Source organism: Saimiri boliviensis, chromosome 21 (genome assembly GCF_048565385.1).
Source record: "Saimiri boliviensis isolate mSaiBol1 chromosome 21, mSaiBol1.pri, whole genome shotgun sequence".
Taxonomy (NCBI): Eukaryota; Metazoa; Chordata; class Mammalia; order Primates; family Cebidae; genus Saimiri; species Saimiri boliviensis.
In genome coordinates, this window is record NC_133469.1 from 28,135,810 (window position 1) to 28,150,542 (window position 14,733).

General features: G+C 41.3%; 1 protein-coding gene across 3 annotated transcripts in view; it reads left to right on the forward strand.

The window, feature by feature from the left end:
• Window positions 1-14,733, forward strand: part of GRK3 (G protein-coupled receptor kinase 3) — a 144,195-nt gene that overhangs the window by 33,110 nt on the left and 96,352 nt on the right. For 2 of the 3 annotated variants that reach the window (XM_074390769.1, XM_039462500.2), the window contains exon 2: window positions 3,601-3,677. In XM_074390769.1, the coding sequence (XP_074246870.1) occupies window positions 3,614-3,677 (64 nt within the window). In that variant the 5' untranslated portion in view covers window positions 3,601-3,613. Of the gene's footprint in view, window positions 1-3,596; window positions 3,678-14,733 lie in introns of those variants that run through there. The other variant, XM_074390771.1, reaches the window with a different exon arrangement.

Below are 14,733 nucleotides of genomic sequence, written 5' to 3' on the forward strand. Positions count from 1 at the left end.
ACTGTTCTTAAATGTTCATGTACTTAACAGAGCAGTAAAATATATAACGAAAACCGAATTGAAAAGAGAAATGGATTTACAGTTATAGTTAACGGTTTCAACATTCCTCTCTCAGTAATTTATAGAAAAAATAGACAGAAAATCAGTAAGGACAGAGAAAAATCTAACCAGCACTATTAACAACTCGCCCCAGTTGACACTTCCGAATCAGTGTATCCAACAGCAGGGTACACGCTCCCTTTAAGTGCACGTGAACTACTCAAAACAATAGATCGTATTCTAGGCAATAAAACTCATATCAGCAAAGCTTCAAAGAATTGAGTTATTCAAAATATGTCCTGACCATCAAAGAATTAGAGTAATAACAGAAGGATAACTGGAAATCTCCAAGTATTTGGAAATGAAGCAACACATGTCGCAGTGACTCATAGGTCAAGGAAGAAATCTCAAGGGAAATGAGAAAATCATTAGAATAGAATGAAAATGAAAATAGAATGTGTCAGTATTTGTGAGATACAGTTAAATCAATGCCTAGAGGGAACTGTATAATTTTAATTGGTTGCATTAGAAATAATTTAAATTCATTGATCCAACTTAAGTTAGAAAAGAAGCAATGAGATAATACAATGTGTGTCGAAGGATAGACATGCAGATCAATGTAACAGGATGGTCCAGAGATAGACCTGCGTGTATCTAGTGCTGAACCGACAAATGTGCTGAGATAATTTAATGGAGAAAAGAGAAAGAAGGGCGTCTTTTCAGCAAGTAATACCACAACAAGTAAATATTATAAGAAAAAGAACTTTGATTTCTATCTTGTACTCTACCCAAAAATTAACCTGAGATGGATATTAGACCATTTGTTTACACAAAAGCTAAAACTTTAAAACTTCTACAGGAAAGTATAGCTTGTAATCTTCATGACCTTGAGGCATGAAAAACTTCTTAGCACATACTGTTCATCAAAGAAATGTCAATACATTGGAACTCATCAAGGAAATACCTCTGCTCTTAGAAGGACCCCTTGAAGAAAATGAAGAGCTGAGGTGCTAACTGGGAGAAAATCTGAGCATCACATAAATCTGACATCATGCTTATTTCTGGAGTATGTAAAGAAGTTGTACAACTGAATAATAAGACAACTCAATTAAAAGGTAGACAAAAGATTTGTCTGCACACCGCCAAAAGGAAGAGAGAATTCCAATAATCATGTACAAACATGCTCAACATCATTATTCATTAGGGAAATGCAAATTAAAATACAAAGTATAATAAGATACTACTACACACCCAACGGAGTGGCTAAATTTTTTTTTGTTTTTTTTTTTTTGAGACAGGGTCTCTTTGTCGCTAGGGCTGGAGTGCAGTGGCAAGATCTCAGCTCTGTGCAGTCTCTGCCTCTGGGGTTCAAGGATTCTCCTGCCTCAGCCTCCCGAGTGGCTGGCATTACAGGCGCCCACCATACTACATCCAGCTATTTTTTGGTATTTTTAATAGAGACGGGGTTTTGCCTCGTGATTCGCCTGCCTCAGCCTCCCAGAGTGGTGGGATTACAGGCATAAGCCACCGCGCACAGTCCTAAAATGTAAAGACTTACAACCCAAGTGTTGACAAGGACGAGGAGCAGCTGAAACTATCACATGTTGCTGGTGGGATCGTAAAATGGTGCCACCGGTTTGTGATACCGTCCGTCAGGTTTTCATCATGTTAAATATGATTTTCCATATGACCAACAATTTCACTGCCTGGCATTTACCTGTGAAAAATCAAAACAAAAGCACCTTTGTTTCTAGTAGCCCCAGATGGGAAACAACCCAAATGTCTGTCAACAGATGGCCGAGTAAACAGATTATGGAATATTCATACAATACCATGCTATTTGGCATTAGAAAGGAACAAAATACTTATGCACATAGCAATATGGATGGAGCTGCCTTATATCAAACAAAAGAAGCCAGCCACAACAGACAACATATTGTATAATTTGATTTTATATAACATTCTAGAACTGGAACATGCAATCTATGTTAACAGAAAGCAGATCAACAGTTGCCTGGATTCTAGAACACAGGAAGGTTGATTGTAAAGGGGTGCTTTTTGGGGCAATGGAAATATCCTGTATCTTAACATAGTAGTTACATAGGTGTATATGTTTGTCAGAAGCACATTTAACAGCATACTTTTTTTTTTTTTTTTTGAAATGGAGTCTCGTTCTGTCCCTTAAGCCGTGGCATGATCTCGGCTCACTGCAACCTCTGCCTCCCAGGTTCAAGAGATTCTCCTGCCGCAGCTAGTAGCTAGGACTACAGACACCTGCCACTATACCCAGCTAATTTTTGTATTTTTAGTAGAGATGGGATTTTACAGTGTTGTCCAGGCTGGTCTCGAACTCCTGACCTCAGGTGATCCATTTGCCTTGGCCTCCCAAAGTGCTGAGATTATAGATGTAAGCCACCTTGCCTGGCTAGCAATATACTTTAAGTATGCATTTAATTATATATAAATTATGCTTTAATTTGTTTTAAAAAGTAAAAAAAAAAAATGCTAAGTTATTGTTAACTGTCACCATGAGTGGATGATAGAGATTCAGTTTTCTACTTTTTCCATTTGGATGATCACTTTCGGGGTTCATTTACTGAATTATCCATCCTTTCCCCCATTTTTCTGGCCTACTTCTATTATATGTCAGATCGAATGTATGTGTGACTCAGTTTCTTCACTCTCTTCTATTTCCTGGTTTATCCTGTCTTTATTATTTTAACTTCATAATAAGCCCAAGTATCTTTATTCTCTTTCTTCAGAAGGGTTTTGGCTATTCTTGATCCTGTATTTTTTGTATAAATTTTAAAGCTTACTTATTTCTAGGTTCTAAGAAAAACCCTATTGGAATGTTGATGGGGATGATATTGATTTCATAGATAAATTTGGATAGACTTTGAACTTTTACAGCACTAAATTTCTCTGTTTTTAACTGTGGTATATCTTCCTATTCAGGTCCTCTTTAATTTCTCCCAATACAATTTGTAATTTTCCCCATAAAGTTCTTGCACATATTTTGAAAGAATAATTTCAAAGTATTTGATGTTTTTATTTTGTGGCAAGCTAAATCTTTTTAATTATTTTTTGGTGCTTTATTGTTGGCGTACAGAAATATGATTTTTAAAAATCTTAATCTGTCTAGGGAACGTTTGCTCTTGCTTTAGAAAGAAGCCCAGTTTTGGAGTAGCAGAATCCTGTGGTCGGGAGGCACACGCATGTGTGGTGTGTGCAGTGCATGTAGGGTGCGTGTTGTGTGCACGTGTCGGTGCGTGCGGACACCTTTGTGAGTATTTTGGAGAGCAGATACATTGAGCGTGGGTTTTCAAATCCCTTATTTTCTGCAGTTGAGTTTCTATGAGTAAGGTTGGCCCTGTGTCGCAGGAGGGGATGGTGGCTAAGGCTCTGGCGTTTCCAGCTTTTAGGCTAGTCTGCATTTCGTGTAGGAAGGGTACCTTGTAAAGCTGGTATCTTTGAGTCAAGACACCCATATCTCTTTCATTGTGCGGACGGTTACTCACTATGCAGGTTGTATTGTTAAAACGTGTCACTCTTCCCTTCCAGTATCCGGAGTGTGATGCAGAAGTATCTCGCAGAGAGAAACGAAATAACCTTTGACAAGATTTTCAATCAGAAAATTGGTGAGTCCTGCTTGTTCATTTGGCATACTGTAATTTTAGTGATGAAACTGGGCAATGCTCTGCTAATGTATGAATGTATCCCCCCGATGTGTTATATCCTCTATAGCTGCAGCTGGGAATAAAGGAAATTTCATGTAATTAATAAGGTATTTAATGATGGCTTATATTCCTAGTAACAAGTTCTATGATAAGCTCTTGGGAGATGAGCAGTTCTAGGATTTTTACATGAAATCAGCAGTGCTGAATGGAAGAAAACAGGATACCTCTTTCTTTCCTTGCGTGTTGCCTGCCTCCTGGGGTTACTGAGGTGGTTTGCTGGGGAGCTGTGCGTCATAGTTTTAAAATTATTTTATGGCTGGAGGAAATTACTTCATGAAAATTCCAAGAAATTAAAGTTCCCTAGAACTTAATTTGTGCTGTGTTTCCATGATTGATAGACGTAGACCGATAGATCCCTTCCAGACTGCGTATTCTTCGAGATATTTCTGGGCTTGCCCTTTTGTTTGCTGAGGAGACGTAGACACAGGGAGGTGAAGTGACTTGTTCTGATTCCCACTTCTTTTTTTCTCTGATAATAAAATAATAACCAGTAAATAATGAAATAATTACCAGTAGAAACTGGTGCAGAAAGTCTTTGGAGTTTTGTAAACCACTTTCTCTGGTTTACAAAAATGAGCCTGTCTATGAAGGCGGTCTTCGGCAGGTAGAGATTCTTTGATCACCCATGTAGTACAGCGAGGAAAAGGTGGATGCGGTGATTTGGAAAAGCAGATGACATGTGGTCTGTCTGTGCCCGAGGGCTGCGTGTGGAAAGCGACTGGTCTTTGCCTGCTCCTCAGGGGTTGGTTGGGGAACAGATGAAAGCGTTTGGCTTTCATATCATTAGTTCTCACGGCTTCTCGTTATTTTCATGGTGTGTGGTTAGCTATGAGCCGCACAGATGTTCTCCGTTGCTTCTGATTTTGTACTAAGAAACAAAATAAAACTCCTGATAACAAGAGAGAGAAACTCTGTATCTCTGGGAGCGGAGGGAAAAGGAATGATTTATCTTTTCATTTGCTAGTTAAAATTTTTTTCAATTTATTTCTTGTGGATTGATTGAGGTGTATTTCATGTGGCATACAACCCACACATTGAAAGTAAACAGTTGAGTGACTTTTGTGTATTCACCGTCATACAACCATCTGCACTATCTAATTTTAGAATGTTTTCATCACCCCAAAAAGAACTTGTACCCATTAGCGGTCCTTCTCCACTCCACCCTCCCTCCGCTCCTGGCAACCACAAATCGGGTTTCTGCCTCCGTGGATTTGCTTATGTTGGACACGCCACAGGACGGGCAGCATACCCTGTGTGGCCTTATGCATCCTCAGCATGAGGCCTTCAAGGTTCATTCTGGTGGTTGCATGGATCAGAACATCAGTCTGCTTTCCTCTTCAGAAACTGCCATTCCAGTTTCTGAAATGCATCGAGGATTCTCCTTTTGTGTTTCCGTTCTTCTCTCTCCCTTCTGTATCTCCTTTCCTGTCTGCAGTCCCCCCAAATATACATACGGCACCCCCAGATGTGTATGTCCCGTTGTTTGGATTAAAGCCTTTCCTGACCCTGGCGCCGGGAGGCTCTGACCCGGGCACCCAGTGGCGTTACTGTGGTCCAGTATCTCAGCTGCAGATTCTTCCCCGAGAGCTGCCTCACTGGGTGCTGATGGGCTGTGAATTTTATCTCCAGCTGTTAAACACTGTTTAAATAAATAATTTCTTCTTTTCTTCCCTTCAATTTGTGAGCTTGGGAACGTCATGGTTACAGGAAAGAACAGTGGCTGGTTGGCAGCTTAGGGAGAGCACACATCACCATCTGTAATTACATGTTGACAGAGCTGTCTTGTGCCGTGGGCCTGGTCTTTGTTTTCTTCTGTAGTAGTCTCACTTTCTGCCTGGTCTCGGGGATTGGGGGACAGTGGAAGGTGGGCCATGGTGGGAGTATATGTGTCTGGCACTCCGGGTCTTCGTTTTCCAGGTTCCACTGTGCCTTCCGTCACTGAGCCCATGCATTCCTGCCTTCCTATTTCCCCTCGCCGTCTTCCATTCCCTCTTCCCTCATTGTTTCGCTGGTTGTCTTGTTCTGTTTCACCCTCTCTCTGCCTCCTTTTCCCTCTTTTATTACCTACCAAGTGTCCCTGACACACAGGATCAACCATAGGACTTGAGGACCGCCCTCCAGTGTGTACTGTGGCCAACCGGTAAAAATCGTTTTCCAGATGAAAACCCTGGTAGTCTTTCATTTACTTGGCCCCTGAGTCTTTGCCGAACTGGCAGATTCTTTGGCTACACCCGGAAGTGGTGGTTCTTTCATTACTTTTCAACCATAATAGGAGGGATAATAATGGTTCTGAACCATGAGGCTGTTGAGAGGATTGAGCTGGTGGTGCGCAGGAAGCCCTTAACATGACGATTGGCTCTCAGCAGATGCTCACTGAATGGCAGCTCTTAAATGAAATTGTTTATGTTAAAAACAACTAGACTAGAATAATTACCCCATATGTATGTATATGTATGTGTGTGTGTATATATACATATACACACATATGTTTGCATCACCTACATTTGATCTGTTTCACCGTTTTGCCAGACACTGTTTTCCCATCTCCTCTTTTTTTGTGGTTGCTGAAGTAATGAACAAAGTAGCCACAACATTTAGTTCTATGTGCATCTCTAAAAAGTATGCATGCTTTCTTATACAACCACAATTCCTTTACCCCAAACATGTAATTTACCATGATTCTTAGTGTACCCTAATACCGAGTTTATTGTTAGATTTCTCTGATTGTCTTACTTTTCTTTTTTTACTCTCGATTTGAATCAACATTCAAATACTGTTCTTGTAATTGGCGATAATATTTCTTGTAATCTAGAACAGTTCCCCTGCATTGCCCCCCCTCCCACATGCACAGGTAATTGACTTACGGAAGAAACTGAGTCCAGTGTGTTGCAGAATGTTCCACATTCTGGACTTTTCTTTCTGTTTCTTAATGATATCATTTTAAACATTAAAACATTTCTTTTTTTTAACTTATGTTTTGGGACAGAGTCTCGCTCTGTCACTCAGCCTGGAATGCAGTGGCATCATCTCTGCTCACTGCAACGTCCACCTCCAGGTTCAAGCAGTTCTCGTGCCTCAGCCTCCTGAGTAGCTGGGATTTCAGGTGTGTACCACCACACCCAGCTAATTTTGCAGGGCTTTGGTGAGTCATGATTGCACCACTGCATTCCAGCTTGGACAACAGAGCAAGACTCTGTCTCAAAAACCAACCCTCAAAATGCAAAACAAGTATATGCCATTCACCCATTGGAAATGTATTGTTTGATGATTTTGGTGAATTTCTATAGCGGTACAACCGTTACCACAATACAATTTACAAACATTTCCACGCCTCCAAAAGATCCTTCCTGCCCGTTTGTTGTTACTCTGCTCCCGTCCTCAGCCCCAGACGAAACACTCATCTGCCTGTCTCTCTCCATCTGCCTTTTCTAGACATTTCATAAAAATGGAATTACACAGTATAAAGTTGGTAATCTCTTGTGTCTGGCTTCTTTAACTTAGCATAAGGTTTTTGAAGTTAATCCATGTTGCTGTATCTGTACATCATTCCTTTTTGCTGCTAAATAGCATTCCATATCATGGACAGAGCACACTTTTTTTTTTCTCTTTTTCTTTTCTTTTCTTTTTGAGACAGAGCCTTGCTCTGTTACCCAAGCTGGAAGCTGGAGTGCAGTGGCGTAATCTCTCTGCTCACTGCAACCTCCACCTCCTGGGTCCAAATAAGTCACATGGCTCAGCCTCCTGAGTAGCTGGAACTGCAGGAGCATGCCATCACGCCCAGCTAATTTCTGTATTTTTAGTAGAGACGAAGTCTCACTATGTTGCCCCAGGCTGGTCTCGAACTCCTGACCTCAAGCGATACACCGCCTCAGCCTCCCGAAGTGCTGGATTACTGGTGTGAGCCACAGTACAGTACCCAGCCTGCAGAGCACACTTTGTTCATTCAGCAGTTGATGGGCATTTGGATATTTCCATTTTTTGCCTGGTATGAGCAATGCTACTATAAACATTTGTGTACAAGTATTTTATGGACATATGTTTTTATTTCTCGAGTCTTTGTGTAGGAGTAGAATTACTGGGTTGTATGGCAAATTCGTGTTTAACTTTTTAAGAAATTACCAAATTGCTTTCCAAAGTGGCTGTACCATTTTACATTCCCACCATCAATTTATGAGCATTCCAGGTTTAGCATATCCTCATCAACACTTGTTATCTTTTTAAAAATTCTATCCATCTGAATGGATGGGAAGTGGTGTCTTATTGTGGTCTTGATTTGTATTTCTCTAATCGTTAATGATATTAAACATGTTTATGCAAACTAGTTATTTATATATCTCCTTTAGTGAAATTTCTATTTAAATCTTTTACCCATCCTGAAAGTTGGACTGTCTTCATCTACGCTATTCGTTGTTTATGTATGTTTTACAAATATCTTCCTCTGGTTGGTGGCTGGAATCCAGTCTCTGTTTCATTTTCCTAATGGTGACTTTGGAAGCACAGGTTTTGATTTTGAAGTCCAATTTATACATCTTTTTCTTTTATGACTCAAACTTTGGTGTCATATTTAAGAGCTTTTTGCCTACCAAATTCACAAAGGTTTTCCTGTTTTTCTTCTGGCAGTTTTATTGTTTTAGCTCTTATATTTTGGTCTGTGGAAGATTTTGAGTAAATTTTTGCCTATGGTGAAAGGCAAGGCCCAAGTGTTTCTTTTTGGCATGTGGATATTTGACCTAGTGTTTCTCATTAAATTTATTCCTACGTATTTTAATATTTTTGGTGCTATCGTGAATGTAATTGTTTTCTTTATTTTCATTTTGGTTGTTCATTGCTAGTATATGGAAATAGAATGAATTTTTGTGTAGTGATCTTGTATCTGGTGATCTTCCTGAACTAGCTTCTTAGTTCTAGTAAGGTGTGCATGCACATGTGTGTATGTGTGTGTGTGTGTGTGTGTGTGTGTGTGTATTCATTAGGATTTTTTATGTGTGGAACCCTATTGAATAAAAACAGTTTTACTTCTTTGTTTCCAGTCTGGTGCCTTTTATTTCCTTTCAAGTTTTACTTTTCACTTTAATTTATTAAATGTTTTTTTCAGTTGTTCTCAAACGTATTTAGCATGATTTCACACAACATTTACCTAGAAAGAATATATAAATTATATTTGACATTTAGGGCCAAGGCATAAGAAATGTACCTGCTGTGAAAGTTGAAAGCAAAGGTATATGTTTCATTATATATCAAAAAAATACGTTACAGAAATTACCACCTTTAAGAGTCCTTTTTTATAAAAAAAAAAAAAATTCTGAGCAGTCCCTTTCACAATAAAGATGGATGTAGATATACCATGGATGCTTACTTTAAAAATTTGGTAATTATAAAAAAGCCCCAACATATTAAAAAACATAACTCAAACTAAAACATTTTAGGATTACTTCTTTTTGTCAGTTTCAATGAATAAAGTTGCCAGTCGATTTCATAATTTGTAAAATTATTGCTCGACATGTTTAATGATCTAAAATACAACATAGTTGGTTAAAAGCTGTATAAATCAGCAGCTTTGGATTCAAAGGTTGGGGTTAAAACACGGCAAGTAGAGCAATCTTGCAGAAGGTTGTAGAGAGGACAATCTTAACCTGCGAGCCAACTTCACCTTTGTTGTCCTCTCGTTCCTACCTTTGTTTGCAAGCGTTCATTTCTGTCACCGTGAAGGGCTTCCCCCGACAGATCCCCTGATTGACAGTGACAGTCAGTTTCCACCCTGTCTTATCTGATCTGTAAGACTTCTCCAGCCAGAGCAGCTCCAGCCTCAGAGAAGAAAAACCTGGGGTCCTATCGAGTTCTGCATCCATTATCCACGCCTTTGTGGAGACTTTTAGTGAGAGAGCCGTGTAAACTTTCAGACAGCAGGGATCAACACTGGACTTGGCACAGCTAATTGGATTTTCTGTTGAAGAGGCAGTGCAGTCACAGGGTGCCAGCAGTACGGGGAGCCTGGGTGACTTAGGGTCACGGCCTCTGCACAGTTTCAACTTGGGTTTCCTAAGAAAAATGCTGCCCAGAGAGGAAAGACATTAGGGTAGAGGGGAAAGCTGTTACCTACAAACCTACTGGCAAGGCAGTCTTTTCGGCTGACTTCATCATCTGTGTCGGACTAAGCAAGTCTGGGCATCAGCTCCTGGTGCTGGAGTCTGCCCATGCTGGGAGCTGCCACGTGCCCACGCAGTGCAGCCTCTGCACCTCTGAACATTTGGGACATCTGAGAGATTTGGTTTAAAAAAGATACAAAGAGCAGAAAAAGGCTAAATCAGTTCTATGGGAAAATTTGGTTGTCTTTTTTTTTTTTTTTTTTTTTCTTTTAAACCCGGCTTATTAGCGCTGGTTTTCCTTTTTAAAATTATTATTCAGGTTCTAAGATCAGCCATAATTATCATCCCTCCCCAAAAAAAGAATTCAGAAAAGCTACATTTTATTGGAATAACGCAGTCCTTTAACATCTGCTAATCACTAGGAACTATAGGATTGCTGATTTGCTGGCTAGCAAATATGTTGTCTTTTATTTTTAAAAAATGTTACTTATTTATGTATTTATTTATTTTTTTATTTATTTTTTGAGACGGAGTTTCGCTCTTGTTGCCCAGGCAGGAGTGCAATGGCGCGATCTCGGCTCACCGCAACCTCCGCCTCCTGGGTTCAGGCAATTCTCCTGCCTCAGCCTCCTGAGTAGCTGGGATTACAGGCACGCGCCACCATGCCCAGCTAATTTTTTGTATTTTTAGTAGAAACGGGGTTTCACCATGTTGACCAGGATGGTCTCGATCTCTTGACCCCGTGATCCTCCTGCCTCGGCCTCCCAAAGTGCTGGGATTATAGGCGTGAGCCACCGCGCCCGGCCTACTTATTTATTTTTTGAGACGGATCTCACTCTGTGGCCCAGGCTGGAACGCAGTGGTGTAGTCTCAGCTCACTGCAGCCTCGACCTCCTGGCTCAAGCCATCCTCCTCCTTCAGCCTCCTGAGTAGCTAGGAACACAGGCACAGACACGTACCAACACGTGTGGCTAATTTTTATGTGTTTTTTTTTATAGAGACAAGGATTTGCCATGTTGCCCAGGCTGACCTGGGGCTCCTGGGCTCCAGAGATCCACCCATCTCAGCCTCCCAAAGTGCTGGGATTACAGGGGTGACCCACTGCGCATGGTCATCTATTATCTGTTTAATTTTTACTGCTTAATTTTCCCTGAGCTCTTCTGATCATGTGATTAGAATACTATTAGTCGATAAATAGCATTAGTATTAGTTTAAGCCAGGGATGCTACCTGTGTACTGGATACTTCAGTGATGTGTTGGGGAAATGATGTGATCAAGTTGGCACAACTTCCAAGTGGCAGAGCCTGAGCTGGAAGTCATATGCTTTTTCCGCCTATAACCAGCAAAATTTAGTGTGGAAATCTGCATGCATATGAAGTTCTTTAAAAACAAATGACATATCAACTGTATACTTTCGATTTCTATATAATGATACTAAAATCCAGGGTTTGGCAGCTACGCACAGAGGTCTCTCTGTAGCTGGTCTACTTTATGTGGTTTGCTGAAGGAGACATTCAATTAAATATGTTTGAGTCCTTCACTAGGAATGTCTCATTAAACAAAAAGGCACATGGAGAAGACGGAGACAGTCAGGCCATAGAAGAGGCCCATCCCTAACCTGCTCATTCTGCAAAAGATGGGTAGCAAAGTATGTGTCGGAAACCCACAGACCTCTGGCATTCCAGTATTGGACAGTTGCTAAGTGTGTTTACTATCTCCAAGGAGCCCCTGAGATACCCCAAACAGCCTCCTGGTCATTTTCCTGTGGCACGAATTTAAATCCTAAGGCAACTTAGCCAAGAGGCAAGGCTTGCTGATCAGCCGGCCTCTGCAGCTGAACTCAGCCCTGTAGCTCTCTCTCTGCCAGGGTCCACATATTTTAGGAAAAAAATTATATGCTCTAGCAGTACTAGCAAATGTGGGATCTTTATCTATGAGATTAAGATGAGAACAGCGAGGAGGCAATCCGCCCCCGTGATCCAGTCACCTCCCACCAGGCCCTTCCTCCAACATGAGATTTGGGCATGGATACAAATCTATACCATTTCAGGGGCCTCTTAGAAAGCTAGAGGCTGTGAAAGATGATGCTGGCCTTTGGACCAGTGGGGTAACCATAGAAGCAAAGGGAAGTCATGGAATTCTCAATTTTGAAGACAAAGCCAATAGATTTGTAAGAAATGATGTTGCAGTGCAAAAAAAGGGTTGCAGGGAGAAGTGGCCTGCTGGGGACACTGTGTCCTCTGATCCAGTTGGGGCCAAAGGTAAAGGGAGGCTGAGAGTAGAGAAGGAGGATGCTGTTTATGCCTCTTGGAATTAAAGTCACGTGATGTGGAGAGTGGGCCATTTGCCGGCGTATTGTCACACCTCCTCTGCATTGATGCTCTGAGGTCAGCATTAAGCTAAGAGCTTTAGCCTGACACTGATAGCTCTTTCTCGATGAACAGAGAAGCTTCTTAAGGGTGTGAGTCAGGAGTGAAATCCCAGCTGGGACAGAGAGTCCTTCTAGGCCCCCAGAGATACTGTTTATAACACTGGAACACAGAGAGAGAAACTGGGACAACTTTTTAAAGCAGCAAATATTCTTACCTTGTACGATGATGCACTCACTCTCCAAAGAAATACTTTCTTTTAGTTTAAATCGTTGTCAGTGTTTGGAGTTTGTTCTTTAGGAATTCACATCCTTATCTTAAACTTTATGGCTGCTTAAGAAGCTTCAAATGAGTTGTTTTGCGGCTTCTACTTTTCAGCCAGCAAGTGAGTTCAGACTTGGTGACAGAAAAGAACTCGAAATGGAGTACCTTGCTGGGAACACTCATTTTGGCCCTTTCTTTCATTGTTGCCTTTTAGTTTATTTTCAGAATATACCTGATTTCTTTTTCTTTTTCTTTTTTTTTTTTTGAGATGGAGTTTCGCTCTTGTTACCCAGGCTGGAGTGCAATGGCGCGATCTCGGCTCACCGCAACCTCCGACTCCTGGGTTCAGGCAATTCTCCTGCCTCAGCCTCCTAACTAGCTGGGATTACAGGCAAGCGCCACCATGCCCAGCTACTTTTTTGTGTTTTTAGTAGAGACGGGGTTTCACCATGTTGACCAGGATGGTCTCGATCTCTCGACCTCGTGATCCACCCGCCTCGGCCTCCCAAAGTGCTGGGATTACAGGCTTGAGCCACCGCGCCCGGCCCTATACCTGATTTCTTATTCATGAGGTACCAAATATAAGAATCCAAGGTTACTTATTTTTTTTTTCCTGTTTACTAATAAATGTGCTCTGTGCTGTGTTCTTTTTAAAATAATGTAATTGATGTGTAATACGCATTTCCGTAACTTCAAAAAGTATAGTCTTGCCCTTTGGGTTCAACTCACCCCAGCCCTGGGCAGCCACGGGCCTGCTTTTAGTCACAATAGATTACATTCACCTTTTCTAGAACTTCATGTAAATGGATTCAAACCATACATGCTCTTTTATGTCTGGTTTACTTGGCTCAGCATAATATTCTTGAGATGCTTCCATACTGTTGCTCCCATATCAGATTTTTCTTCTTTGTGTTTTTGAGAGGGAATCTCGCTTTGTTGCCCAGGCTGGAGGACAGTGGCACGATCCTGGCTCACTGCAACCTCCACCTCCTGGGTTCAAGCGATTCTCGTACCTCAGTCTCCCGAGTAGCTGGGAGTGCAGGCACCTTCCACCAGGCCTGGCTAATTTTTGTATTTTTAGTAGAGGTAGGGTTTCATCATGTTGGCCAAATGGGTCTTGAACTCCTGACCTCAAGAGATTCACCTGCCTTGGCCTCCTAAAGTGCTAGGATTACAGGCCTGAGCCAACATGCCCAGCCACGATTTTGTTTCTTTTTATTGCTGAATATTATTCTTTTATGTGTACTTAACACAGTTCACTTGTCTGTGGACACCGGAATTGTTCCCATTGTGGGGAAAGGATGCATAAAGCAGCTACAGGCATTTATACACAAGCCTTGTGAAGGTACACTGTCATTTCTCTTTGGTAAATACCTGGGAGAGGGATTGCTCGATCCTCTCTGATAGGTGCACACGCATTACACTTGTGATGTCTTTTTGAGGAATTGACTCATTTATCACAATGAAATGTCTTTGATCCTGGCAATATATTGCTCTGGTGTCTACTTTGTCTAATATTGATTTAGTCACTCCAGCCTTCTTGATGTTAGTGTTGGCATGGGACATCTCTTCTCCCTTCTTTAATTTGAAAGTGTCTCTATTTAAAGTGTGTTTGTTAACAGGCAGAATCTGCTTAAGACCGTTTTTTAAACCCAGACTAACAATCCCTGTTATTTCATGAGAATTTTTAGATCATTTACAATTAGTTATCAGAACAGTTGGACTGAAGCCTCCCATCCTCCTCACTGTCTTCTGTGTATTCTTTCGTTCCCCTTTCCCTGTTGTCTTTTGAATCGAATGTACTTTGATGTGTTAGGCTGTTGCCACACCGGCTTATTCGCTGTCCCTCTTCATCTTATTGTTTAGTTTTTTTTGGTGTTTCCAGGAACCTGAGCACCCCTGAAGTCTTGATGCCCTCACCTCAGCAAGACCACCACGGTCTGCTTGGGTCCCCCTCCTAGCGCTGCAGTTCAGAAGGGAACCTCCGGGCCAGGAGCTGGCCCATCCTGGGATCCTCCTGCTTGATTTTCCTTCTCTGAAAGACCACAGCCCTTTCCAGGTCTGAAAACAGTTATTTCATAGAACGTGTTTGTCACGCTTCCTGGTTGTTTATGGTGAGAGATTTGAGTCCGGCTCTAATTATTGTATTACGCTCTTGAAGCAGAAGTTCCTTTTTGAAATAAAATATTTGGCTCTTGATGGGAAAATCGGTTAAATGTTTGAAACTGAGACTCCCAG